Source organism: Clavelina lepadiformis, chromosome 1 (genome assembly GCF_947623445.1).
Source record: "Clavelina lepadiformis chromosome 1, kaClaLepa1.1, whole genome shotgun sequence".
Taxonomy (NCBI): Eukaryota; Metazoa; Chordata; class Ascidiacea; order Aplousobranchia; family Clavelinidae; genus Clavelina; species Clavelina lepadiformis.
Genome location: NC_135240.1, coordinates 11,352,545 through 11,378,074, shown reverse-complemented (window position 1 = coordinate 11,378,074; position 25,530 = coordinate 11,352,545). Strand labels below are relative to the sequence as shown.

The 25,530-nt window shown below is 38.9% G+C and overlaps 2 protein-coding genes across 2 annotated transcripts in view; one reads left to right on the top strand and one right to left on the bottom strand.

Annotated features, from left to right (window-relative positions):
• Positions 1-1,237: 1,237 nt before the first annotated feature.
• Positions 1,238-25,530, top strand: part of LOC143469164 (dynein beta chain, ciliary-like) — a 45,388-nt gene continuing 21,095 nt past the window's right edge. Inside the window, exons 1-53 of the mRNA XM_076966752.1 lie at positions 1,238-1,376; positions 1,470-1,658; positions 1,829-2,002; positions 2,140-2,429; positions 2,872-3,045; positions 3,364-3,479; positions 3,572-3,783; positions 4,038-4,283; positions 4,482-4,649; positions 4,985-5,101; positions 5,178-5,288; positions 5,365-5,507; positions 5,589-5,657; positions 5,815-5,941; positions 6,130-6,276; positions 6,419-6,530; positions 6,657-6,766; positions 6,853-6,990; positions 7,164-7,299; positions 7,545-7,687; positions 7,792-7,952; positions 8,426-8,627; positions 8,820-8,935; positions 9,051-9,177; positions 9,271-9,402; positions 9,524-9,639; positions 9,727-9,826; positions 9,924-10,004; positions 10,169-10,304; positions 10,562-10,773; positions 10,918-11,088; positions 11,251-11,412; positions 11,526-11,680; positions 11,837-11,963; positions 12,076-12,228; positions 12,399-12,563; positions 12,832-12,959; positions 13,221-13,454; positions 13,731-13,992; positions 14,481-14,638; positions 14,764-14,902; positions 15,148-15,319; positions 15,459-15,574; positions 16,328-16,538; positions 16,706-16,833; positions 16,904-17,052; positions 17,216-17,366; positions 17,478-17,609; positions 17,846-18,019; positions 18,193-18,397; positions 18,519-18,684; positions 18,755-18,857; positions 19,411-19,507. Coding sequence (XP_076822867.1) covers positions 1,314-1,376; positions 1,470-1,658; positions 1,829-2,002; positions 2,140-2,429; positions 2,872-3,045; positions 3,364-3,479; positions 3,572-3,783; positions 4,038-4,283; positions 4,482-4,649; positions 4,985-5,101; positions 5,178-5,288; positions 5,365-5,507; positions 5,589-5,657; positions 5,815-5,941; positions 6,130-6,276; positions 6,419-6,530; positions 6,657-6,766; positions 6,853-6,990; positions 7,164-7,299; positions 7,545-7,687; positions 7,792-7,952; positions 8,426-8,627; positions 8,820-8,935; positions 9,051-9,177; positions 9,271-9,402; positions 9,524-9,639; positions 9,727-9,826; positions 9,924-10,004; positions 10,169-10,304; positions 10,562-10,773; positions 10,918-11,088; positions 11,251-11,412; positions 11,526-11,680; positions 11,837-11,963; positions 12,076-12,228; positions 12,399-12,563; positions 12,832-12,959; positions 13,221-13,454; positions 13,731-13,992; positions 14,481-14,638; positions 14,764-14,902; positions 15,148-15,319; positions 15,459-15,574; positions 16,328-16,538; positions 16,706-16,833; positions 16,904-17,052; positions 17,216-17,366; positions 17,478-17,609; positions 17,846-18,019; positions 18,193-18,397; positions 18,519-18,684; positions 18,755-18,857; positions 19,411-19,507 — 8,026 coding nt within the window. The 5' untranslated portion in view covers positions 1,238-1,313. The remainder of the gene's footprint in view (positions 1,377-1,469; positions 1,659-1,828; positions 2,003-2,139; positions 2,430-2,871; positions 3,046-3,363; positions 3,480-3,571; positions 3,784-4,037; positions 4,284-4,481; positions 4,650-4,984; positions 5,102-5,177; positions 5,289-5,364; positions 5,508-5,588; positions 5,658-5,814; positions 5,942-6,129; positions 6,277-6,418; positions 6,531-6,656; positions 6,767-6,852; positions 6,991-7,163; positions 7,300-7,544; positions 7,688-7,791; positions 7,953-8,425; positions 8,628-8,819; positions 8,936-9,050; positions 9,178-9,270; positions 9,403-9,523; positions 9,640-9,726; positions 9,827-9,923; positions 10,005-10,168; positions 10,305-10,561; positions 10,774-10,917; positions 11,089-11,250; positions 11,413-11,525; positions 11,681-11,836; positions 11,964-12,075; positions 12,229-12,398; positions 12,564-12,831; positions 12,960-13,220; positions 13,455-13,730; positions 13,993-14,480; positions 14,639-14,763; positions 14,903-15,147; positions 15,320-15,458; positions 15,575-16,327; positions 16,539-16,705; positions 16,834-16,903; positions 17,053-17,215; positions 17,367-17,477; positions 17,610-17,845; positions 18,020-18,192; positions 18,398-18,518; positions 18,685-18,754; positions 18,858-19,410; positions 19,508-25,530) is intronic.
• On the bottom strand, positions 19,800-23,966 carry LOC143469172 (uncharacterized). The gene is made up of 2 exons (XM_076966765.1): positions 21,111-23,966; positions 19,800-20,896 (listed from the first exon to the last, which is right to left on the bottom strand). The coding sequence occupies exons 1-2, from the start codon at positions 21,933-21,935 to the stop codon at positions 20,888-20,890; spliced, it is 834 nt and encodes a 277-aa protein (XP_076822880.1). The 5' UTR covers positions 21,936-23,966; the 3' UTR covers positions 19,800-20,887.

The window sequence follows — 25,530 nt, the reverse complement described above, 5'->3', positions numbered from 1 at the left end:
GTGCGTTGTAGCTGCCTAAAAGTAAAAGCGAAACATCATTCTTCAGGAAGGAATTGCTAACGAAACCTAACTTTACTAAATGTATAGGCACTGAAACACAAAATATTTCACATTCTCCTTGTCGTAGTGGAGATAAGCAATGTTGCAAGGTATTTCATCTTGTAGCCTAAACTGCAAAGTCTGTAGATTCTACAGTCGATACCCTGCTATTCCGAGGTACAGCGCTAGGAATAGCATAGTTAGATGTGGTTTAACTGTTTACAAATCGAAGGACTTAGCCTAATAGAAAGAGCTTGAAGTGGTACTTGCCAAACGCCCACCTCTTTGACAAAAACAAGATCTTACTGGACATGTGCCAATATTAAATTGCCTGAACAAAAGGTTGGTTTTAAGTTCTGTCATAAATATTGAGGTAGACAGCTAATCACTACAAGAACTGTTTGCAAGAAGACTAGCTGTGTGCGTACACTTTCGTTCACTGCTTCGTTTGGAGCGACTTTTCCTTGAAGCAATAGCGTAGTACCTTCAAAATCATAATTTTATCAAAGTAATTTTTGCTTTGCGTTCTTGTAATATACGGTACTGTTATGAATAATATAGCATAGCTTATATGGAACTGATAAAGCCAATGTAGTTGAGATTACAAGTTCATTGAGCGAAAAATGTTTGTTTTGCTTGACATAGGCTTATACTTATAGAAAATGTTGGAATTTATCACATATAAGATAAGGAAGGAAGGCAGAGGTCATGTTCAAGCCGTCCACTTTAAGCTATAAGTGGTTGTTTAGTTGCAGGCCTAGTGTGGTCATCAATTTCAGTAATATAAAAGGCCGTGAAGGTTCTACAGGTAGATTGTAAGCGTTCTTTGCGTTTATTTTCTGTATGTTTTTTCTGATGATTCGAATTAGAAATTAACATTTGGTGTAGCGGTTTAAAGCCGGGCTCACAATTTTGCGACCCCCTTTCAGTAACCGATACTGTTGTGATGTCCCAGAGCAAGGTTTGAACGACGTTTTCACAAATATCGCTCGGTAGCCCATGTTCGAGCAACAAGGCACCATCACCGAGGTAAGTTGTAAAAAGACTTTCCTCGGTCCAAGGCGAAATATTCTGGTACCATATAACTATAAAATCTATTTAGTTTTAATGGTGTAGCGATAAAGATTGACTGAGAAACTTAATATCATTCGATCGCATCATCGCATGCATAAACCGGTCAACCCTTACTTTCCTGAAAGTTTTACAGTTGGTGACATGCATTTTAGAATATATCATCTTTGTAAATCTGCTTGATAAACTTATTTTAAATTGCGATGAAATCAAGTGGTGGCGGAAGAGTTAATCAGGAGGAGATACGGGATAGTGATGAGGACAAGGTGGGTTAGTTTATGCGATTGCTTTTCATTAGTGACCGTTAAGACATTATATTTGGTAAGGTTTTAATTACTGAGATGTTTCATAATCATTAGCATGATGAAGCCGATTCGGAAGTTACGTATGATGATGTTAGAGTGGAGTTTATCCAGGATTTTCTCGTGAACACTCTCAAGGTGAAGCCGGACAAATGGAAGAAAGCTCTCAAACAGGAGGAAAACAGATCGTTACTGCAGCAGTTCTTTGATGAGCCCACTATGCTACTACTCATATTTTCAGCTGCCGTAAGATATGAATATTAATAGAACGCTTGTTATGTCGTTTGTTTATCATTTATAAATGAAAAATATTAAGTTGCAATTTATCTTTGTTATAAGCTTGATAATATGGAGCCGTGCTTTTGCACTACTGTCGTACACTCATTGCTACATACATTACAAAAACCTTTGTTCAGGTGGGGGGGCCAGTGACGTTTACTACTGACTTTAACGAAACAATGAAAAACAAATCAGTTTATTTGATGAGGCGAATGGCAATACCCATTCAGCGTGATAACTTTCGATACGTTCTAATTGCTGGTGATTTATCGGCGTCTACATTTGGACATCTGTCATCTTTCGTTAATGAGGTCTAACTTATTTGACACTATTACATAGGTTTTCATACCGGTAATAGTTGGATTATAAAATTGAGTTGTTTATGTCCATCAATTGTTTTCGTTCAAATGACTTTGACGCTGTTTAATTTCGGATTATCTGCTTGTAGGTTGCATTTACGGTTCTTCGAAACAAGAACAACCATTCCTTGTGGCCAGGTGTTGTATCTGATGACGTCACTAGACACGTTAACAGCTTGATCGGACAGGTTGATGTTTCTGAGGGTTTGGTAGCTGGGAAAACGATCTTGCCCATGCCAGTTGAGAGCCGGAAGATTCTCGAGGAAAATGAGGATGCGAGTGAAGATGTTGATGATTACGAAGTGATCGACGGAAGAGGCAGCTCCGCATCACAAACAAGACCTGGATCCAGTGTTAGTGATGAAGGATATAATACCAAGTATGAAATTTTTTCGTTTTTCTTCAGGGCTAAAACCACAAAAATTAACTTTTGGTGTTTATTTTGAGGACATTATTTTAAAGCAAGAACAAAATAACGTCATCAACAAAAAGGAGGGTCTTCCATTTATTTCATGAAAAAAATATGATCAACACCCAAAAAATATCGAAATAAAACCATCTTCGGATAGAATGAGAACAAGCCATTTTAAACTTATTTCGGTAGTGATATTATCCTGTTTTTGATATAAAAATGCGTTCCAGTTAAACATAGCATGAATATTTCCATCAAAGCAAGAAGTTTTCATCGTACTAAAATAAATACGTTCTTTTGCTTATTCCGTATGGTGATGACCTTATTTCTAATGTTTTCGATTTTATTCCAGTGTTGATTCTGTTCGTTGGATGCAATTAATATGGCAACACTTTTTTCAACTTTTCAGGTACTTGCGTCAGCAAAGGCCACTTATCCACGCCATTGAATCGGTGGTCATCGAGTGGGCTCATCAGGTGCAAGACGTAGTTAAGCAGGATTCGTCTGAGCCACTACTGGCCGGTCGCAACCCTTGGCCGCGTGAAGAGCTGAATTTCTGGAAGGCCAAAGCAAACAATCTCGAGTAAGGAATGAATGGCTTGATCGATGACGCTCTATTGACACAAAAGGGAGTGTAGCCTTTTCCTGACACGTCCCTTCATGTTATCGACCGTGTTGACTCGATAGTGATTGTGTTTTTATGAGTTTGTTCGATTTATAACGTTGGAACCTTTTCCCGTTGCCCTGCTTTCATGTGTTTTGTTTTGTTTGCAACTTTACTTGACCAAGTCGGCTTTCCAGCAAGATTACTTTAACTTATTTCACAATATTTCAATTGAAAGTATAAAAATCAAATCTAGTGTTTCTACTGTTAACAACAAGTTCCCGTTCCTCTTTACAGATACATCAACGAACAGCTGAATAATCCAAAAATCGCAAAAATGGCGCGTCTTCTACAGAACTCTGGAAGCAGTTACTGGTCAACGCTGAAAAAATTATTCGAAGATGTGCGCAAATGTAAGTACTGGATGAGCCAACCAACTATCATACAAATCTATAAAATAGGGACAGACTTAAAAGGTTTCTTATAATAACCGCATTGTTTCCAGCGCTGGCGGAAGCGTCAGATATCAATAAACATCTTCAGTCACTCAAGTCTTTGGTGGAAACGATGGAGCAGGGAACAATTGAGGAGGTGATACCGTACTTGTCAGCACTCATGCATGTGATCGGACTCATCTGGAACAGTTCGCGTTACTATTGCAGTGCTCCGAGAATAATTGTGTTCCTTCAAGAAGTCAATAACATGCTCATTGATCAGGTAAAGCACACATACTGCTGTAAACAATTTTGAATACACATTTTTAATCTGTGTTATTACTCTCCGCACTATTTGCTGATGGGGTTTCTAGTTCATTGGTCACCGTATTGTTCCTGTACTACAAATGTTATAGTGAACATCGACACATTTTTAAATATTTGTTTAATTTTTAACCCTAATGCTAGTATTTAAAAACCGTGATTAGAAATAAATGAAATCAGAAAGAAAGAAATGAAGAAATGTTTTTTTTCCAGGCAACTACTTACCTTGTCCCTGACGAATTGTTCAAATCTGAAGTGGAAGAAGTTCAGGAAAGATTAGATATCGTCATCAAATCTCTCAATCACTTCCGCAAGACTTATGAACGCACACGTCAACAAATTGCCTCTGACCAGCACACTCCACGCAACGGTGACGTGCAAAAGCAAACTTGGGATTTTCCATCTTCCATGGTTTTTGCGAGAGCCGATTCTTTTCTAGCAAGAGTCGTTTGCCTCAAAGTAATACCACTTTTTCTCTTATCCAATGCCTATATGTTAAATTCTTGTAAAGCTATCCTGTTACTAGGATTGTACAAAAAATAACTTTATAAGGTCAAGCACTTCTGTCAAAGTAGAGTTTGCCCAAGTCTTTGATTGCAATTCACAGGAATTTACATTCCCTTTAATTAACCCATTATCTCTTAATTAAATATCAAGGACCTTTTCGATACTTGCATTGAAATGGCCAAACTGGAAAAGTTGGAATTTGGCGGAATGCGAGGCAGAAGCCTGAGCGAACAGGTCGTCATTCTCCACCAAGAGTTCAATGAAAGCTGGAAGATTTTCACCGATAGCACTTACAACAGTCTTGATCAACACAACCAGGTAAAGTTATCCTATTAATCAGTGGTCAAATGTTGCATGCAATGTTCCCTCTAATTTTTCACGAGTCTGAGCAAACACACTAACTCCCTGAGCGGTCCCTTGGACCAGTGTGAGCAACATCAGACGTGCAACGTGCGCACTGTGGCCATTATTATGCCTTTATTTTATTTTTAATTCAGGTTGGATTTTTTTCTTGTGCGCAGCACAGATTTTCTGTGCGCGGAGACCGTGTCAGCAGTGCGCATTTGCGCACGCGTGCAGCTTAGAGGGAACATTGGTTGCATGTAAACCCATTTGCTTTTTCAACGTTAATTGGTCATCCGTTTTTTTCCAAGGAATTCGTGCACGATTACGAGCAATTCCAACGTAAGGTGGAAGAGATTGATTACAGGATATCAACTATCATCCTGCAAGCTTTCAACGATTGCTCAGGAATCGAGTCGATGTTCAAGGTAAAAGAGTAACCTTGTGTGAACTAAAATTGTTTAGAAAACTGAAAAGAAAACGGTCACTTTGCTTTACAAATAGCTCCTCGTTATCCTGGGTCCACTTAGAGCACGCCCCATGATTAAGAAAGAAACCGGCCAAGTCTTTTACAGCTTACTTGCTGAATTTGAAAAGGTTTTAGATGAATGCAAGGTGAGTAAACTCATGCGCAAGTGGCACTCGAGCACCTTTGAGCAGTTTCGTTTTAAAGTTACACTTTTGGATACAGATATTGTTTGACACGTACGTGAAAGCGGAAGTGGCAGGCCACAGCAAGAATATGCCGCCTGTTTCTGGGGCCATACAACAGGTCACATTATTGAGAGTCCGCATTCAAGTCCCCAAAAACCAATTTCGTTTCTACGACCATCCGTGAGTATTTTCCCCTTGTTAAGACGTTAATGGCTTGGCATAATTTATGGGACCTTTGCTGAAAACATGAAATTATTTCAGAGTACTGGATTCTGAAGAATCGGCTCGAATATTTGCAAAATACGATGAAATGCTAAAACTTCTTCTGTCGTAAGTTTAAAGCCTCATTGCCCAAATTTTTCATTATCTAATTAAGTTAATTAACCATTTAAACTTCAATTGTTGTTAATTACGCTGGAGTATCGCCAATTGCTGGATGAACAAGGCAAAACGGTCGTATGCTTGTTTGAAAAACTTCTATTTAAAGCTTCGAGGATGGCACGTACAGAAAGTGGTGTTCGGCAGCCGAAAAAATGGCGGATTTCAATCTGGACCAACCTTTACTGAAGAGAGATCATCACACGGACACAATTGCCGTCAACTTCAACCCTGAGGTATCAGGTTATGTGGGAAATGTTTATATAATTTCATAGACAATTGTTTTATGTTAGGGTACAATCGTTTGCTTTACAGATTTTCCGCTTATAACCGCCATTGAGAATCTATGTGTTCAAAACGTTTGCATTGAAATTATTATTTTTGGTAAACCTTTGTTCTAAAAACGCAAATTCTTTCTGCACAGCTTGCTTCTGTCCTGCGAGAAGTTAAATATTTGTCAGCGTTGGAGGAGCAGGGTATTCCAGCCAAAGCTGCGTCAATATATGAGAAACACGACACGTTGTGGCAATTTCGCGCAAACTTGGAAGTTACTTCCACGCTTTACAACAAGGTACGCTACAAGGTTCCAGAATCTTTTATTTTAGGCAAACCGTTAAATCATGAAGGTTTCAGCTTCTACGTTACTGCTTGTCGTGATTTGTTAGAAGATGCCATTTTCTCATTTGCTAAAAGTTTTAATTTGCTTATTTCAGATAAGAGACACTGTGCTTGAGGTGGAACGCCCTCTCGTGAGTAAAAGTCTTCAGGATATCGACTCCCGGTTAAAGAAAGGAGAGGATGGCAGTCAAATGTGGAGCGGTGAAAGTAAGTCAAACTTTGCTCCCTAACCTTGAGCATCCCTTTACACTTAAACTTGGTGCTCCCCCTTTACCAGTTCTTTTAAATCTGTTTGAGATAAAGTGGCATGTGATGTAAAACTTCACATTTTAGCCAACACGTGGGACTACATTAGAGCTTGCCGGAACGCAGTTCAAGATTTAGAATCCAGAGTTCAGAAGGCCAAGGATAACGTCACCAGGATACAGTCGATCATGGATAAAGTAACTTTTCATCACCTCATAGAAGATTGATCCCCAATAACGTAGTTACAATATAACGAATTGTTTATTTTCTTTGGTTTTGACAGTGGAGTGAGGTCCCTCTTTTCACTCGCAAAGAAGACAAAAAAGATGTTCTCCTGCAGTTGGATGACAGAGAAGAGAGGTTGAGCAAAAGATACGTTTCAATTCATGAGGATGGACTCGTTATCCACAATCTCATCGAGGTATAATCTTTTATAGGAAAACCAAAATTGCGAAATCTATTTAATAGAGTTTTTGGTATACAGTTACACTAATCGATATCTCGTCAAATATAGTTATTTTAATTTGTATTTTACTACTCTAAAGTATTAACATAATACGCGACATTTAAGATTCGTTATTTTTTTCTTTTCAGGAAAACATTAAACATTTTCAAGCCGATTTTGATTCCGATGCTTGGCGCGAATATTTAAATTATATTGACGAATCAGTGATTGATGGACTATTTAGCGCTATGCAGTGCTCATTGCGCTATCTTGTGAACAATACCGGTTAGCGATTTTGACATTGGCTTGAAACTGCTGATACAATTTTATAGGCCGCATGATTTAATGTCAGCCGGTTAATGATGAAAATTTGTTTCAGATCCAATTGCTTTGAAAAACACTTGATTGTTTTTTTCACATGAATATACACCTAACCGATCTCTAATTAATTAGGCCTTATTCTATATGCTTCTAATTCTTTGCATTTAACTGAACTGATAATTTTAAATGATATGAAAATGATGTTTCAGATAACAGTCAACATCCACCTCCACTTCTCGAAGCTCGTCTCATCCTAAACGCCCCGGATGTTTCTTTCGATCCACCGCTTGAATTTGAGATGAACGATGGCTTCTACGATCTCGTTGAGTCACTTGTCACAGACATATACGGGGTGGGTATGAGTAAGCTGGAGACTTTCCTCTTCTTTATTATATTATATTTACTCTTATTTATCTTAATCTTTGAAATATTTTTCACATTTTTCCTTCTGTACAGATGGGAACACTGGTGGAACGCGTCGCTACTCACAAAGGGCTTCCGCATTACGTTCAGAACATGGAGGGGATGCTGGAATTGAGCAACATGAAGAGCGAGATCATGGATCGGACTCAGAACGTGATTGAAAGCGCCATGGACTACCGCGCCGCTTTTGACAAGTACGGCGTGTTTCAGTTAGATTTACATGTACTGCAGTGGTTTTAATAAACGTAGCAGATGTTGGAAATGTAATTTGTTTACAACTTAACTAACATCCTCTGGACATGATTTTATTTTTCCTAAAAGTTTGTGGTTATTTGGCTTATACTTATGATAGGTTCAAACAAGATATCTATCTAGTGTAGTAAATGCTTTATACTGCAAAAAATTAGATGGACAGTAGTGGTTTAGTGCTGGCAAGTGTAGCATGTGTTTGATTGCGTTTTGTTTGAAGCCGCTGGTATAGGAAAAATCTGAAATAGAACTGCCTTGACTTTGAAACATCGACAAGAAAGACGTAAAACGTCTTATACATGGGATAACTTGTTTTACATTATGGCATGCGTTTGATGTAATAAACTTGAATAGCAATTATAAACTGATTGCGCACAATCGCTGCAAAACCCATTGATTGATGCATCTTCATGCACAGATATGCCTATTTATGGTTGGATGATCGGAAGGAGTTCATGAGGCAATTCCTTCTTTACAATCATGTCCTCACCGCTGAAGAAATTGAAGCTCACGCTGAGACCGGAGTTCCAGAATCTCCCCCAACCTTGGAACAGTTCCGTCGACAGATCGATGCGTATGAAGCATCATACAATGAAGTGCTGCAGCTTCCGGAAAAACGAGTATGTGAACTTTACCTGTTGACGATAGTTTTACTCCTATGCTTATTGTAGAGCAGTCAGGTTTAAAAGAAAAAGGTATATCAGTATGTAGTTAACAATAAACTTTTAATGCTATTTTTGAGATTAGGACATGCTTTATGTTGTGTTTTGACAAGCGTTGTTGTAGCGCCGCATGATAAGCTTTTTTATCAGATCTTCTCCTCTTGGTTCCGAGTTGACATCCGTCCCTTCCAGCAAGCTCTGTTAAACATAATAAAAAGATGGAGCTACATGTTCAAGGAATATCTGCTCACTCATGTCGTTGAAAGGTAAGAAACTGCATCCAAAAATCAAAGTCAAATTCAATCGGTTTATTCACTGATTAAATAACAATAGGATAAATTAAATAGTTTGTAACTAAAAAGTTTTGTAACTGTCTTCTAGCTTGCAAGACCTGGAGGATTTCATCAATGTCACTGACAAAGGGCTCCAGGAGAAGGTTCCGGAAGGAGATTATGACGCTCTGGTCAGAGTGATGGGAAATCTTGGCCGTGTACGAGACAGGCAACAGGTAAATATTGACATATCTTCAGTCAACTCCAGTCCCAGCCGTTTCGGAAAATGAGATGAAGATTCAATGGCATTGATAATATTTTTTTTCAAGGCGACGGACCAGATGTTTGAACCGTTGAAGGAAACTATTGAACTTCTGCACTTGTATGAACAAGAACTACCTGAAGAAAGTAGCAAGCAGCTTGAAGAACTTCCTGAAAAATGGGAAACAACTAAAAAACAGGTGCAAATTTAAAACACATGAATCGGTATGCAAAATAGTTAAATCGTATAATTGTAACTGTATTTAAAATTTAACCAAATATAACTAATTGCCAGATATTAACTGACAATTAACATTTCAGGCTACAGCTGTACGACATAACGTCAGTCCGCTCCAAGCAAATGAAGTTTCACTTATTCGGAAACGCTGTTGGGCCTTTGATGTCAAGCAACACGAATTCAGAGAGGATTTTAGGAAGTAATTATACGACTGTTTACTTTTCACGAAAAACGCTTTTACTTTATAGCCTTGTCTTCGTACTTAAACGAAATGAATAATTTTTAGACGTGGGCCATTCCAGTACACATCTGAGCAACCTTACTTTACACTGGACAAAATGGAACGCGCCACTTGTGAAATGGAGAAAGAAATGGAGGCATTACAGGTACAATGACTTATCTAGACGCTGCTACTATACATTCCAAAGAAAAATGTGTTGCTTGTTGGCTGTAACTATGCAAGTAACAATATCTTCTTTTCAGATCTCTGCCGCTTTGTTTGAGGTTGCTATTCCCGACTTCAAGCAACTGCGTGCATGCCGCAGGGAACTACGTTTTCTAAAAGTAACTAGCAGTATTAAACGACATTCTTGAGAAGCTTTGAATAAGTTGCTTTAACCTTGCACTAATAAGATGATTTAAAATGCTATTACCTTAAGTGAAGATCTGTCAGGTAAAACTTGGTTATAGGTATAAGTTCGTAGTGCTGATGCGATTAATTTTGCCAGACACTCTGGGATACCATTATTTTGGTACGCACAAGCCTGGACGACTGGACATTGACCAGCTGGAGGCAGATAAATGTCGATGACATGGACATGGAACTAAGGAGATTCCTTAAAGAAATTCGGGTGCTCGATAAAGGTATAATAACAGTGACGCTAAGATAACGGTTCCAACCTCACTGTATCCAGTATGTACAGTACTTCTCACCACATTTACGATTTGCGTGCGTTATGCGCTGGCACAGTTAGTATACTGTTACATGAGTTACAGGTTGTCCTGTCAGAGTTAATATTTTTCGCTTATACTGAAATACTGTTTTACGTTGTCAAGTTCACTGCGCGATAGCTAGAGTACTACGGCGTGTTTCACAGTAACTATGGCTATTGTTACGTCAGAAACACGAGCCTGGGATGCTTACAGTGGACTAGATTCAATGGTGAAAAACATGATCACTTCGCTACGGGCTGTGGTCGAATTACAAAGCCCAGCTATTCGCGACCGCCACTGGCAGCAATTGATGACCGCGACTGGAGTTCGATTCGAAATGGGTGATGATACGACACTCGCTGATCTGCTTGCTCTTCAACTCCACCGTGTGGAGGATGAGGTTTTTAACATTGGAAGATTTTAGCAGAATAATGTTGCTAGACTTCATGTGAATCAAGTTATGGGTATAAAATGTTGGACTAATAACGAAAACATTAACAATATTACTTTTGCATAACTTAACGAAATGTTGTTTCCTGTTCAGGTCAAGGGAATCGTCGACAAAGCAAAGAAGGAGATGGCAATCGAGAAGGTTCTCCAGGAAATGCGAGCAACTTGGTCGACTGTTGAATTTCAATACGAACGACATCATACGACCGGTACAGCGATGGTTGTTTCGGATGAGGAACTCATTGAAACTCTTGAAGACAACCAGGTACCAACGCTGTTCTTACATCTTGACCCTAATACTTAGCTTTGAATACAAGGGCAAAACTTTTCTTTGCTACCAAATTTATGTACTTGTTTTGGCCTATGTGATTTTGATACTAATAATTTTGATTCCCTTAATGATAAGTTTTAATACTTATGGTTAAAGGTTCAACTTCAAAATATGCTGATGTCTAAATTTGTGGAGTACTTCCGGGAGGAAGTGGCGTCATGGCAACGGAAGTTGATTACAGCTGACACTGTGATTCAATCTTGGTTGGAAGTGCAAAGAACTTGGATGCATTTGGAAAGCATTTTTATTGGCTCTGGGGTAAACTGATTTAAAACTGATGTTTGGTTAATATTAATTAATTGCTATTGCTGCTGATGCAACGTTTGACTGATGTTGGCTAGAGACATTGGTTTTACTTTAAATCATGTTAGGACATCCGTGCTCAACTTCCAGAAGACACACGAAGGTTCGAAACCATTGATCAAGATCTCAAGGAACTAATGCAGGAATCGGAGCGTGTTAAGAACGTCATTGAATCAACAAATAGGCCAGGACTCGCTCAGAAGCTGGAGGATCTTTTGGAAAGGTAAACGTGTGTTGACTTCACCATTCTGTTGTCCTAATCAGTAAATGGTGTAATCAATTTAACTTGTTGGAAAGTGATTTGATCTTTAACCAGGAAATACAGATTTTTTCATGTCTCGAGTGTTAATAAAGCTCATCATGGATTTTCTGTTGGCAGGTTGTCTGTTTGCGAGAAGGCTTTGGCTGAATATCTCGACACGAAACGTCTTATTTTTCCTCGTTTCTACTTCGTCTCTTCTGCTGACCTTCTTGATATTCTCTCAAAAGGCACACAACCAACAGAAGTAAGGATTCAGTACCACATAAACATGATGAAAATATTGATACACTAAAACAGGAAGTAGGTCGTGAAAAGGCTTAAACTAAAACAAATACGTTTTGCATCGTTTTTAACAGGTTACTCGTCATTTGAGAAAGCTTTTTGACAACATCGACAACCTTCGGTTTGAAAAGGACGGCGACGGTGAAGTCACCAAAACAGCCCTGGGAATGTACAGCAAGGAAAAAGAATATGTTGATTTTGATAAAGTCTGTGAGCTTGTTGGACAGGTAGTTAATCGTTTCAGCACGTTACTATGAACTATTAAAAATACTAATGCTCAAAATAATATAAACACAATTAACACAGAACAAATTTTATAACATATTAATCACTCATAATATAGGTATGCAGCTACATGTAAGTTGCAGTAATATCCTGTATCTGATTATTGTCATAGGTCGAAGCGTGGTTGAATCGACTGGAGACCACACAACGTAGCACGGTTCGTCAAGAAATTCAGGATGCCTTTGTTGCTTATGAGGAGAAAGCGCGTGACCAATGGTTGTTTGATTATCCAGCTCAAGTTGCTCTCACTGGTTCCCAGATATGGTGGTCTTCAGAAGTAAGCTTTGAGCGTAAAATAGAATTGATTTTCATCATGATCTCTTCACACAATCGCGTATTAATCTCGGTTGTTAATGTCTTTAGTTGTTTGTTGTTTACTACGGCTGTGTTACTTTACCTATTTTCAAATCAAGCAATATTAGCAAATGCAGCTGCAGCAGCACGTAAAACAGTAACAAAGCAATAAGCGTACTTTAATGATTATTGTGTGTGGGTTAATGTTGATTGATTCAGATTTTGCACATAGCATTTCTTATTCAATTTAGGTCGAAATCGCTTTCGAGAAATTAGAGGAAGGTTTTGAAAATGCGATGAAGGATTATCACAAGAAGCAAGTAACCCAGCTTAACACCCTCATTGGTCACTTGCTTGGTGATTTGGATCCTCTCGACAGGTGATGACGTTTAACGAAAAGTCTGGCTTTGTTCATTCATTTAATACCACGACAGTTCAATAGTAACTATTTACCTGTTTTTATGATTTTCATGAGCATTCTCGTTAATATCTTTTTACAGATATATGACTGCCAAATTAACGATGAACTATAAATTTAATATTACTATTTCTGATTTTAAGCAGTAAATTACACAAATTTGATATTTATCGCATTGCTCTGACGCTTTTGTACTCAACGACGTCTGTCTTTAAAACTTAGACAAAAGATCATGACCATTTGCACTATTGACGTTCACAATCGTGACGTAGTGGGCAAATTGATCACAGAGAAAGTGACGTCATCGCAGGCTTTCACGTGGCTGTCCCAACTACGTCATCGATGGGACGAGGATGATAAAAACTGTTACGCGAACATCTGCAATGCTCAGTTTCAGTACAAGTATGAATACCTGGGTAACACGTCGAGACTGGTCATTACACCACTCACAGACAGGTGAAATAGAAAGTGTTTTCTCGTCATCGCAACTGCGACATAAGTTGTTAAGAATACAAATCGGAAGAAAATATTCCGTTTATCAGTAGACTTTCAGTATACTTTATAGTAATAAGTTAAAACATTTCAGTAACGCGGAAATATCCCACTCGATAATTTATATCAGGTCATTTTATCGACATGCCTTCCCATACGCAATATTATACACAGTACGCGTTCTTTTCATATAGCGGTCGCATAGTAAGCCAGGTTTTCAGCTCCCGTCCTTGTGTTTAGATGTTACATAACTTTAACTCAGTCACTGAACTTGACCATGAGTGGAGCGCCCGCCGGTCCGGCTGGTACTGGTAAGACGGAAACTACCAAGGATTTGGGACGGGCTCTGGGCATCCCTGTCTACGTGTTCAACTGTTCAGAGCAGATGGATTACAAATCTATTGGAAATATCTACAAAGGACTCTCGCAAACGGGTGCATGGGGTTGCTTTGACGAGTTCAACAGGATTGCCATTGAAGTGCTCTCAGTGGTCGCCGTGCAGGTAATTATTAAAAGAATTCTGTTTGTCAATTCTATGCGTATTTACCTATGTTATGGCGTGTTGCGGACGGTTTTGGTTGAGTCGTTAAATCTTATACTATTGCTATATGCTTATCTTTTCGCAAGCAAAATCGCCATGATATAATAACAGATAAATTATGACGATTGGATTGCCGACTGTTTAGTGTGATACCAAAAACCCAATGCATATTTTTACGTAATACAGAGATTGAGATACAGAAAATGCAGAAAAAGTTTTAGCTGTATGTAGAAAACGATATAGTTTCAAGCAAAAAATAGATCAGAAACATTTCTAAGCACAACTAAACAAATATATGTTGACTCGTGAATAACTATTCAAAGTCAAATTTACACAATGAATCCATCTTTAAACAAGTGCTGATATGCAAATCACCATACAAATAGCTAGGCTTGAGCTTTTCTTTTAAGCTAAATTTTAATGTGCTGTCTTCCGGATCACCAATTTAGGTGAAAATGATCCAGGATGCCTTGAAGTCCAAGAAAGAACATTTCATGTTCCTCGGTGATGACATCAGACTTGTGCCGAGCGTAGGAATATTTATTACAATGAATCCAGGATACGCGGGAAGAACTGAGCTTCCGGAAAACCTAAAAGCCCTTTTCCGGTCAGTGATAAAGTGTGGTATTATAATAGCGGCATCGAAAATGAATATTTCAAGGTTTACGTAAAGTATTTTGCTTATCTCATTTTAATAAATTTAATTATTGTTTCATACAAATTGACGAGCAGGCCTTGCGCTATGGTGGTACCTGACATCGCCATGATATGTGAGATTATGTTGGTGTCTGAAGGTTTTACCGAGGCAAAATTACTAGCACGAAAGTTTATCACTCTCTACGATCTCTGCAAGGAACTATGCTCAAAACAGGTGGGTAAACGAGTGCAGACAGCTGGCATTTGGACCTAAGAGTATTCGAAACTCATGCGGTTGATGTAGCCAATTGTGAAATGCCTCGCTTATTTACTCTGTACTAACGCTTGCTCCGCTTTACATGGGACTGATTTTGTTTTGCGTTTAAAGTGTTTTAGTTACAGTATTGGGACCGCCCCTAATTACATAAATACAACTGCACTTACATTAAACACAAGCATCACACAATGTACTTTTCATAGTATCATTATGACTGGGGTCTACGTGCCGTGAAGAGCGTACTGGTGGTAGCTGGGGCGCTGAAGCGAGCGGATCGTCAAAGACCAGAGGAACAAGTCCTGATGCGAGCACTCAGGGATTTTAACATTCCTAAAATCGTGACGGAAGACGTTCCAATTTTTATGGGATTAATAGGTACGGAAAAGTGTTTAGACCTACCTTCCATTGCTCGCAAAACCTATGAAAATTTAATGGGTTTAATGATTAAACCATTAAATTTCAAAAGAAAGAGATCGTCAGTATAAGCATATATTGAAAGATTATTTTGTTTTAGGCGATCTCTTTCCTTCTCTTGATGTTCCAAGAAAACGAGATGAAGCTTTTGAGAAAAGCATCAAGAAGACCATGGTGCGGATGAAGCTTCAACCTGAAGAAAACTTTATCCTAAAGGTGAATTATTTGCCCATACAATTTTACCCATAATCGCGTGCCACATATATCCTGCTTGTTAATCAATGGTTTGTGAACTTTCTTGAAATGCAAATCAATTGAGTCAGCTGTTGATATTCGCTCCCCGGGAATTGCCTTTACATCTGAGACATCTTTCTGTTTGGGTCTGGTGTCTGGTCGTAATGCGACATTACCCGTAATTTCGTACTTCGACCAAGCTTGCGTTTTGTTACAATGTACTAAAACATTTCACCCTAAATTTCTCCGTTTTGAAGAGCTTGGTGCAGAGCTGTAAATGGGCTTCATATTGTTAACCGAACCCAGAAATTTATGTGAAGCCCAAGTTAGGCCCGAAAGTTTAAATTTACTAAATAAAGCAAAGTCATTTTTGATGCCATTCTTTGAATGTCATCATTTTCTAAGCTTCGCTTTGCTCTCTGCGGGAGGTTTTGAGCACTCTACGCGTATGCACATTGGTGTAAAAAAAGTGAAATTACGATGCAAATGTGGCAGAGTGTGAGTATAAATTCGGGCCCGAATCTGGCCCGATGTTTTCTTCAAACGTGAGCCCGAACTTGACCCGAAAAGCCCGGCCCGGCTTACAACTCTGGCATGGTGAAACGTATATTCGAAATGAAAATTTGACTAAAACATTTGTATTGAAATTTTTATGTTTATTTAAACGAAAGGTTGAATTCCTCGGGAATATTGCCAGCATGTACATAAATTTATAAACATCTCCTTGTAATAAAGGTTGTGCAATTGGAGGAGTTACTGGCGGTCCGTCACTCCGTGTTTGTGATAGGGAACGCGGGCACAGGCAAATCCCAGATATTAAAAACTTTGCACGAAACGCACAAGAGCGCGAAACGCCGACCCGTGTGGGATGATCTCAACCCTAAAGCGCTGACCACCGATGAACTCTTTGGTTTCATCCACCCTGCAACGAGGGAATGGAAGGACGGTAAGTCCTTGAGCTGGGTCATAATTTTAATTTTGTCAAATCCATTAGAAATTATAGTTATACGTATAATGAATTTCGAAACTTGGGAGTTCGAATATACACACTTGATTAATCTTTGAAATCTTAAAACGTTATATCTTCATAATTGAAATCTTCATCTTCCACAGGACTTTTTTCGAGTACGATGCGTGACCAGTCCAACATCACCCACGACGGTCCGAAGTGGATTGTGCTGGATGGAGACATCGATCCGATGTGGATCGAATCACTCAACACAGTCATGGATGACAACAAAGTTTGTGATACGTCATAAGATGTAACAGTTCATGAATCTGGCCGTTTGCTGACCCCACAAATACCTTTAGATGTTGACTTTGGCCAGCAATGAACGCATTCCGCTCACCAACTCCATGCGTCTTCTTTTCGAGATTTATCACTTGAGATCGGCGACACCAGCCACTGTTTCTCGTGCCGGTATCCTCTACGTCAATCCACAAGATCTTGGCTGGAACCCGTAAGTATATACCATCACGGTGTCGTTTAAATACCGAACTTCAAACTAGCTTAGAGATTAATATCACATACATAGCGTACATATGTAAGGTTCTCAATGTGTGGAGTTGAAGCGTTATTTTCTGAACTAACTTGAAATCAAATCGTTTTTCAATAATTCCCAGGCCTGTAACCAGCTGGATAGACACGAGAAAGATTCAATCTGAGCGCGCCAATCTCACCATTTTATTCGACAAATACGTGCCGACTTGTTTAGAAGCGGTGAAAACATCATTCAAAACGATTACACCAATCCCGGATAATACAATGATTCAGGTGACGAATGTTGATCGCGATATGCATTGTAGAAGTAATTATTAATTCCAGCCGTATTTTTAAGAGCATATTGGGCTTGGGCTTTTCCATACTTTCGTTACTCTTTTTTAGACCCTTTGTTATTTGCTGGAGTGTCTCTTGACACCAGAGACAGTTCCTCCCGATTCTCCGCGTGAACTCTACGAACTGTTTTTCGTATTTGCTGCTGTTTGGGCGTTTGGAGGTGCCACCCTGCACGATCACGTGAGAAATTAACCAATTTAGCCATTTTGATCACATAAGAAGTTAGCCATTTTGCTCGGATCTGCACACGCAGTAACCTTGTCGATGAGAAGCGTATAAACATATTTCACCAATATTCTATCCATGACCGTGCGTTTCAAAATCCCAAGCATTAATGCCTGTGAAAGCGAAACCATTGATAATAACATATCAGTAAACATTAAATGATATTCGTTCAATTGTTTGCTCGTGTTCAGATGACAGACTACCGGTTGGAGTTCAGTCGTTGGTGGGTGAAGGAATTCAAACAGGTTAAATTTCCATCAACTGGGACAGTCTTTGATTTCTGCATTGACCCAGCAACCCGGAAATTTTTACCCTGGTCGGAGCGTGTGCCCAAATTTGAGATGGACCCTGACCTTCCAATTCAGGTTAAAAGAAAAAAATCAATTTTATATCGATTTTGCATTATTTAAACTTGCATAGTTTTTTAAACTTTTTAGATTGTTTTTGTTTGTTTGTGCTGTACGTTAAACAGCAGACACTGATGGAATGTTTCGATCTTCTCAATAATCTCAATTTTTAATGATAATTGTTTTTCCAGTCCATCCTGGTACACACAGAGGAGACCACGCGACTCCGTTATTTCATTGATCTTCTTGTGGAGAAAGGTCGTCCCGTGATGTTGGTAGGAAACGCCGGATGCGGAAAATCTCTTCTCGTGTCCGACACATTGAAGAAGCTCTCTGGCGATTACATGGTCGCCAACGTCCCATTTAACTATTACACGACACCAGCAATGCTGCAGAGTAAGTGGGATCTTTACAAATCAATCTATACGAATAACCTGTTTAAGTACCTTATCTGAAAGTGCTTCCGGTCATTTTGGTAAATAAGATTTGTTATAGATTTATTGATTTGATATGTTAGGACTTCTTGAGAAGCATCTTGAAAAGAAAGCTGGTCGTAACTACGGCCCGGTTGGCACCAAAAAGTTGATATATTTCTTGGATGACATCAACATGCCCGAAGTGGATACCTACGGTACAGTTGGTCCTCATACGCTTATTCGTCAGCACATGGATTACATGCACTGGTATGTTAAACATGCATATGCATTAAAGCGCACTTTGCGTCCTAAACCATATGCCTTGTTTATTGCGCAGGTACGATCGAGCAAAATTATCGTTGAAAGACATTCACAGTACGCAGTATATCTCTTGTATGAATCCTACTGCGGGCAGTTTCACGATTAATCCAAGGTTGCAGGTATTCAGCACACAGACGCCCAACTTTGATTGCAATGCTTCATCAATATAAAAATGGCGCTTTGCAACATTTCTAAAAGTTTCAAACAACCTTCTTTCTAAAAGTAACTCTGGATTGGATCTTCAAGTGACTTGGCCGTCCATTCCCTAAGTTTAGGCACAACGTCTACACTAAATGTTTCTCACTGAGATTCTCAATTGTTCAAGACATGAACTTGTTTTAAAACCCACCGACCCAAACGCTGAATTACCCGTTTTCGCTTACAAAAAAATTGAAAGGAAATTTACTGTAAAGTTTTATGCATACAGTCATATGCAAGTTTACATACATCAGTTTTAGAATCAACACACCAAACCACCGACTGCGCATGCAACAAACAAAAATAATTTTAGGCCTCAATTTGGCTCGAGACCACGTCTCTCTGGAAAGTTACCTTTATAGTTTCTTCTAAAAAATTGAGTTGAGAAAACGTCTAACCTTTCGTACATTTTACGTGGTTCTGGTATAAAAAGAGGCCAATCGAAAGGCTTTAACATTACGTTTGTCTTTGCAGCGGCATTTCTGCGTGTTTGCGGTCAATTTTCCAGCTTCCGAGGCGCTGGAAGGGATATACAGGACCATCCTATCATGGCACTTCTCGGGTAATACAGGTAAGTCTGTAATCTTCCTGTTTAGCATAAAACTTAATTTTAGGTTACGACAAAAGTTCCGCAATTGTAAGTAGATACGTTGTTGCTATAGTTTGTTAATGAGCAACACTTATGTATTGGATTGTGTATCTATGCGATGGCACTTATGTACTTGTGCAATGGCTGACAACACAGTTATCCTCAATTTCGAGTATACGCACTGCACAGCAACGTCCCGTTTGAGGAATATCGAAACACAAAAATGCGTCACGCGATACACACAAGAGCAGCGAAGTACTTCACAACCCACTAATTTTTGATTGCCAAATCTATGTCATGTTTGTTCAATTACTCGATGCGAAATAATTGCGCACATGTCTAACCTGTGTAAATACAACACACTTCTGGGTTGCAAAATGACCGTTTCTGCGTTTTCTGGTGAACTTTTTGTTATTTCCAAACTCTGAGAAAGCTAAGGAAATACATTAAAAAAAAATGATGCTACAAAAACCTTATACAGCAATAAGAACAACACCGTACGTATTAAGCAAAATTTACTATTGCCTCTTAGTATAATCCGACTTTTCATACATACTTCACAAAGAACTGGACAAGTAATTACGAAATTAGCCGCTCTTAAATATAAACTGCACTAAATACGAGCGAACGGCTCATTACGAGAAAGTGACCGTAATTATGCCATCAAATTTGTTATCAAAGATGATATAAATTAGTTAGATAAATTTCCATTGGGTTTCATACGATAGTACTGAGTTTGTTTTATACTACGCTTACTAGACAGATGTTACAAATACTGACAAGTCGTATTCGAAAATCAGCTGCACAAAAATGAAGAAAATGTCAAATGTTAGCCGCGCGGCTTGTGCTCGAGGTAATACAGTAGTGCCGAATAAATATAACAGCAATAAAAACAACATTTACGATCATAACATGCCAGTATTTAACCCATGTAATTGTTAGGGTGATATACAGGGGGCCACGGCATTTCAGGAGTTGGGGGCATCGCTTGGTAGTAAGGTGACCCATTCGCATCACTGGCCGCAAGTGATGGACAAATTAAGCGCCCGTGAGTTGGGGAAAAGCAATGTCCACAGACGTGGTTATAAGGACAGTTTGGTACATAACATGAGCCTTCGTTGAAATGCAAGCAAATGTTTGCTGAAGAATAGTCGGTGTAGTCAGTCGTGGTCTGCGGATTGCTGTAAGCTTCGGTCTTAAAACGCTTGGTACTGTCTTCTGAGATGACACGTATTTGGTTAACAGGGCTTGATGTGTTGGCTTTGCGTTTCTCTCTGTTGCACAGTACGTCGTGCCGCGCAGAATTGAAATCCCACTTCCCACTTTTCCTGGTCAGCAAAAGAACCGATTGGTCCAGTGCGATTACCGTTCCTGTCGAAGAGTCTTGGTTTTTAAAATAAGATGTCAATAGCAAGATATGGTTCACTATGTTTTCCAGCAGCCTTTTAAACGCTGGCATTGTGCCTTTTGAATAATGTATAAAATCAGAGAGAAGTAAGAGATAGCAGTCGATGTATTGCATAGGGTCAAGATTGGTTATATCGTTTGCGTTTGCGTTGTAATCCGAGACCTTAATAGCACTCACTTTCTCTTGCACACTGCTTAAAACATCCTGCAAGTCTTTACTGCTTGGTTCTGTTGATCTGGTGCGTTTTGAATTTTGAGACGTGTAACTGGTTGTGGATGATTTTCGGCTTTTCTCACCATCTGACTTGGGTATTGTTGAATTTCTCCACCAGTAATAACATTTACACTTGGAACAACGTATCCAACAAGGTGAAGTTTGTGTCGGCACTGTTTTTGATTTAACACTGTTTTTAGAAATAGTATTTTTGTTAGTTTCGGTCTGTTTGTGTTTCATAGCCACCGGGAAAATCTGTGTACTAACATTATTAGTTGCAATCGCATCAGTCTGGCTACACGCAGATTTAATCTCGCATAGACTCGTGGTGAGCGTTGTCACATTTTTCGTGGTAATCTTTTCCGTAGAAACAGCTTTATCTTCAGTCGGGCTGGCTTCGATGCTTCCAGCGTTATGGTGGATGTAATGTGCCGTTAAGCCAACGTCACGTTTTTCCAATGGCGGCATTGTGTTTACACCAACTTCAGCCGTTTGTGCCAGTAATTCGTTCCCAGTCTCAGTCCACGCATCAGACGTTTCCACTTTCCTAACAGCTAACAACGATTGTAACATATTGAGAAAAATTTCTGCTGGTATGGTGAGCATTTCACCCGTTCTCATCGCTCCACCATCTTTGTTTTTTACTTGTGAAGGGGTAATTAGCACGTAAGTGCTTCCCAATTGCTCTAGCAAATCGGTCGTTTGAAAGTTTGCTTTCGACTGTCTGTCATGCTTAAAATCTAACGTGTTTTCCTGCTTGACTCCAAATACGTCTTCCTTTACAGACATTATCACAATTGCACTGCAGCCTATATTGAGTAGTTACACTTAAAAGCACAATACAACTAATAACCTATACAACGTTAGTGAGTTAGTCAAGAAAAATCTGAAATCGATGTGAAACATGGTATAAAATGGAACCAAACAAACTTTCCCGCAGCGATGACGTTATAGAACAACTGTGCAAGTATTACAAGTACAGTAACATGCGCTAAGCAACATGTAAACCACTTAAACGAAAACTCCTTTTTGCTCTACGCGCACACTGGGAGTAACGAAAAATAAGTGAGTCTGTATTTGTACATTTAGTAGAGTAACACTGGGAATAAAATGCGCTATGGTGGAACGTACTTAAGCAGTTATGTTACCCTATCACTCCCAAATATCCAGTTGAGCCGCTAATGTTAACTTCGATTTAGCTTTCTTAAGTATTACGTTCTTTCTATGAAAACGTCTTACCAAAGGAAACGCGGTGTACTTTTATAGACTGCCTGTTTACATTAAAGCTAGCCTTCCTGTTTGAACATTAATGCCTGTGGCTTTTTCGCTAGCACCAATGCAGCATTTTCAGTTAACATGATCACCACAATAGCGCTTTTGATTGCAAACTCTACGACAATGAAAACCTTACTTACACAGAACGAACACTAGAGGCAAAACAACACAAAATTTGTTCGTTTGGCAATACCAATATCGTAACTAAATATACTTACCAGTCTAAAGCTAATTCCAGCTAAATCCTAATTAACTAAAATCAAGTTTTTCCGTAGCAATTCTCCTAACCTAACCACCTATCTTTAAATATGGGATGAGTGACCTAGTTTTGGTGAAACTATCACTCTCATAACAAAACGATAACGCCTTTGCTTAAATTAAGGGCATACAATTAATACAGTGCGGTTCATACATTGCTGTTCATTGCACCCTCAATTTAAACTTTATAAACAGTCTGTTGTACTGTCGCCACACTACGATTAACGGCTTTCATCAAAGCAAGCTTCTCAGTAACGTGTTAATCGCATGTTAGTGCTAGACTAAGTACGCTTACGAACGTAAAACACTTCACAGTCACTGAACACATACACGTTAAATAGCGAATCGAAACAGTGTAACACAACTTTACAATATAAACCTAAATGGGTATATAGACCTCCCTAAATGGCACAAATCACTTAGTCGGCGTCATTTCAACTCTTGAGTCGACTGCTGACTGGATTACCGAGGAACATAGGAAAAAAGAACAACCAGTGCGGGGAAAAAAGAGGTCAAGGCGTTTTACAATTACGTAACTGAATCCTGGCAAACGTCATTGCAATTAAACTAAGCCGAAGAGCAAACAGCAGCCTGATCAAGAATTTTGGTATTGTCACTACACTTCGTCTGTAAATGCTCAGTAGCACGAGAACTGAGGCTTTGCTGATGAGAAATTCACTGAAATATGTTACCACTTGTGTTTATCATACTAGCCCCCAAACAAAGTTAAATTATTAGGTAGCAAATCCCCGCATAACCAAAGCTGAAAATAATGTGCCCATATTTGCCATTTCAAATTTCCTAGTTTTAATGTGACCTGGATGAAATTCTTTCTTTTTGCGCAAGACTTTGTAGTTAGTGTGAATATAAGGTAATTTCCACGAAAATGTTAATATTATACTCCCGTAATGACTTTTCTGACTCTGATTTTCATTTGCAAACCCAAATACGAAGAGCATAACACTGTAACAACTGGTGATAAGACTGCACGACTATTAATTTAGGTTGTTTACGGACTTCCAGCGCCATTTGGTAATTTATATTAAAAAATATTAGGACTAAGCTACTAACTACCAAAAGATTCCTATACCAAAGTTTGTAAAACCTAAAAGATATGGTCATCATCAATCATGGTTTTCATGGTCATCATCAATTCAAATATCACCAAACGTTGTAGGCCTATCATTATCTTGCTTGAAAAGTATATTGGCCAGACTGATACTAATACTGTACTACTGTACTTCATAGCCTCTGCTTGGACCACATTTATATTCTATCTGCTGGAAGTGTAAAGTTTCATTTTTTAAATACATTTAAATGCGTTCGGGAAAATTTCTGTTTTTCCAGAAGGCTACTGTTTTTCTTTCATTCTGTAAAGGCAGAGCGTCGTTCAATGAAGCATAATATCTTTTCTGTACTGCTGGTTGATCGTAAATCCAAAGCGTCTCGTCCTGCTTCGATATAGTCTGCTACAGTTGTCGGTTCCAAATGGTTCTTGTGCCGTTTCCTTCAACAGCTGTTTTTCTGAAATGTAATGCTTGGTAGTCGTCGATTCGCTCATCGATGGTGCTATTTTCACCATATTGCAGTAGCTTTGCGATCAATCAATAATTTTATAATTTCGTCACGGGCGCGATGGAGGTAAAAGTTCACTGCTAGGGGAACTAATTATTTATTATTACTATTAATTTTCTGATAGGAACTAGCACGGCCCAAACTGTGTGATTTATCAACGCGTTTTACACTTGTTTTCCACGGTATCAGTTCATTCTCACAGGAAATGCTTTGGGTAACAATTTTAATAGAAACGTTTTGTGGACGTGCGTTAGATGGGAACTGGCCTGCGTACTTGTTGATCTATCTCTCACAACAATGTCGCTGGGACTAGGCAGTCGCCGTATGCGTGATCTCCTAGTGATATGCATAATTCGCAGGGCAGAAACTGTATGAAAACTGACCGGCCATATCTAAATGTGAGCAAGATAAGTTATATGTACGGTAGCAGTGGTGTAGCCAGAACAAACATTGGGCTGGGAGCAAATATTTGATGAGTTCATGGGAACTATACAATACAAAAACAATACAAACATATATACAAATTTCATTATATTTTCAACAAAAGGCTCAACTTCGGAATCCAATCTTTGAAAATTTGGTGGGGGGAGGGGGGCATGGGCATGGCCCCTTTCGCCCCCCTGGCTACGCCTATGTATGGTAGGCTAACTTGTGCAAAAGGGTGTAAGTATTTTCCAAAAAAAAATCGTACGTTCGAAGCTATTTTTCATAGTCTTTTCACTCTATTGTTAACTTAACTTAGATGTTCTAATATACTATATTATTTATTGAACTGAAACCTAACCCAAATCTGCCTTTTAATCTAAGTTTAACTTCAATTAAACTTTAAAACCACCTATCTGTAACAAGAGCTGCGTGACCAATTTATGGTAAAACAGGCACTTGGTTCCCAAAATTATACACTACTCTCTTGTTTCTTAATTTTAGAATTGGCTTTTGTGCGGACCTAGCAAAAACTACAGAGATGACTGAAGTGTGTGTCCGCGATTTCGAATAGCATAAATTGTCATTGCCGTACTTGACTATTGATTCTAGTCGCTACTGGGTTAAGGTAGACAGAAGATAGCGCTCGAACGTTGCTAAATAGGGTGCCAAACTGTTCATATTAACTTTTTCGGAAGAGTAAATAATTATGAAAACAAAATTGCCAATACTGGAATAACTTCTTCAACGCATGGGATAAAAGCAGATGCAAAAGTTGTTGCAGAGATGACATAATTTTTATCTTATAATAATACTAATAGTATGTAATTTTCCGCCAAATGCGGCGTATTTT

Bases quoted from the DNA above. Each gene is read 5' to 3' on its own strand.
- LOC143469172 (XM_076966765.1), bottom strand. From the start codon at position 21,935: ATGTCTGTAAAGGAAGACGTATTTGGAGTCAAGCAGGAAAACACGTTA.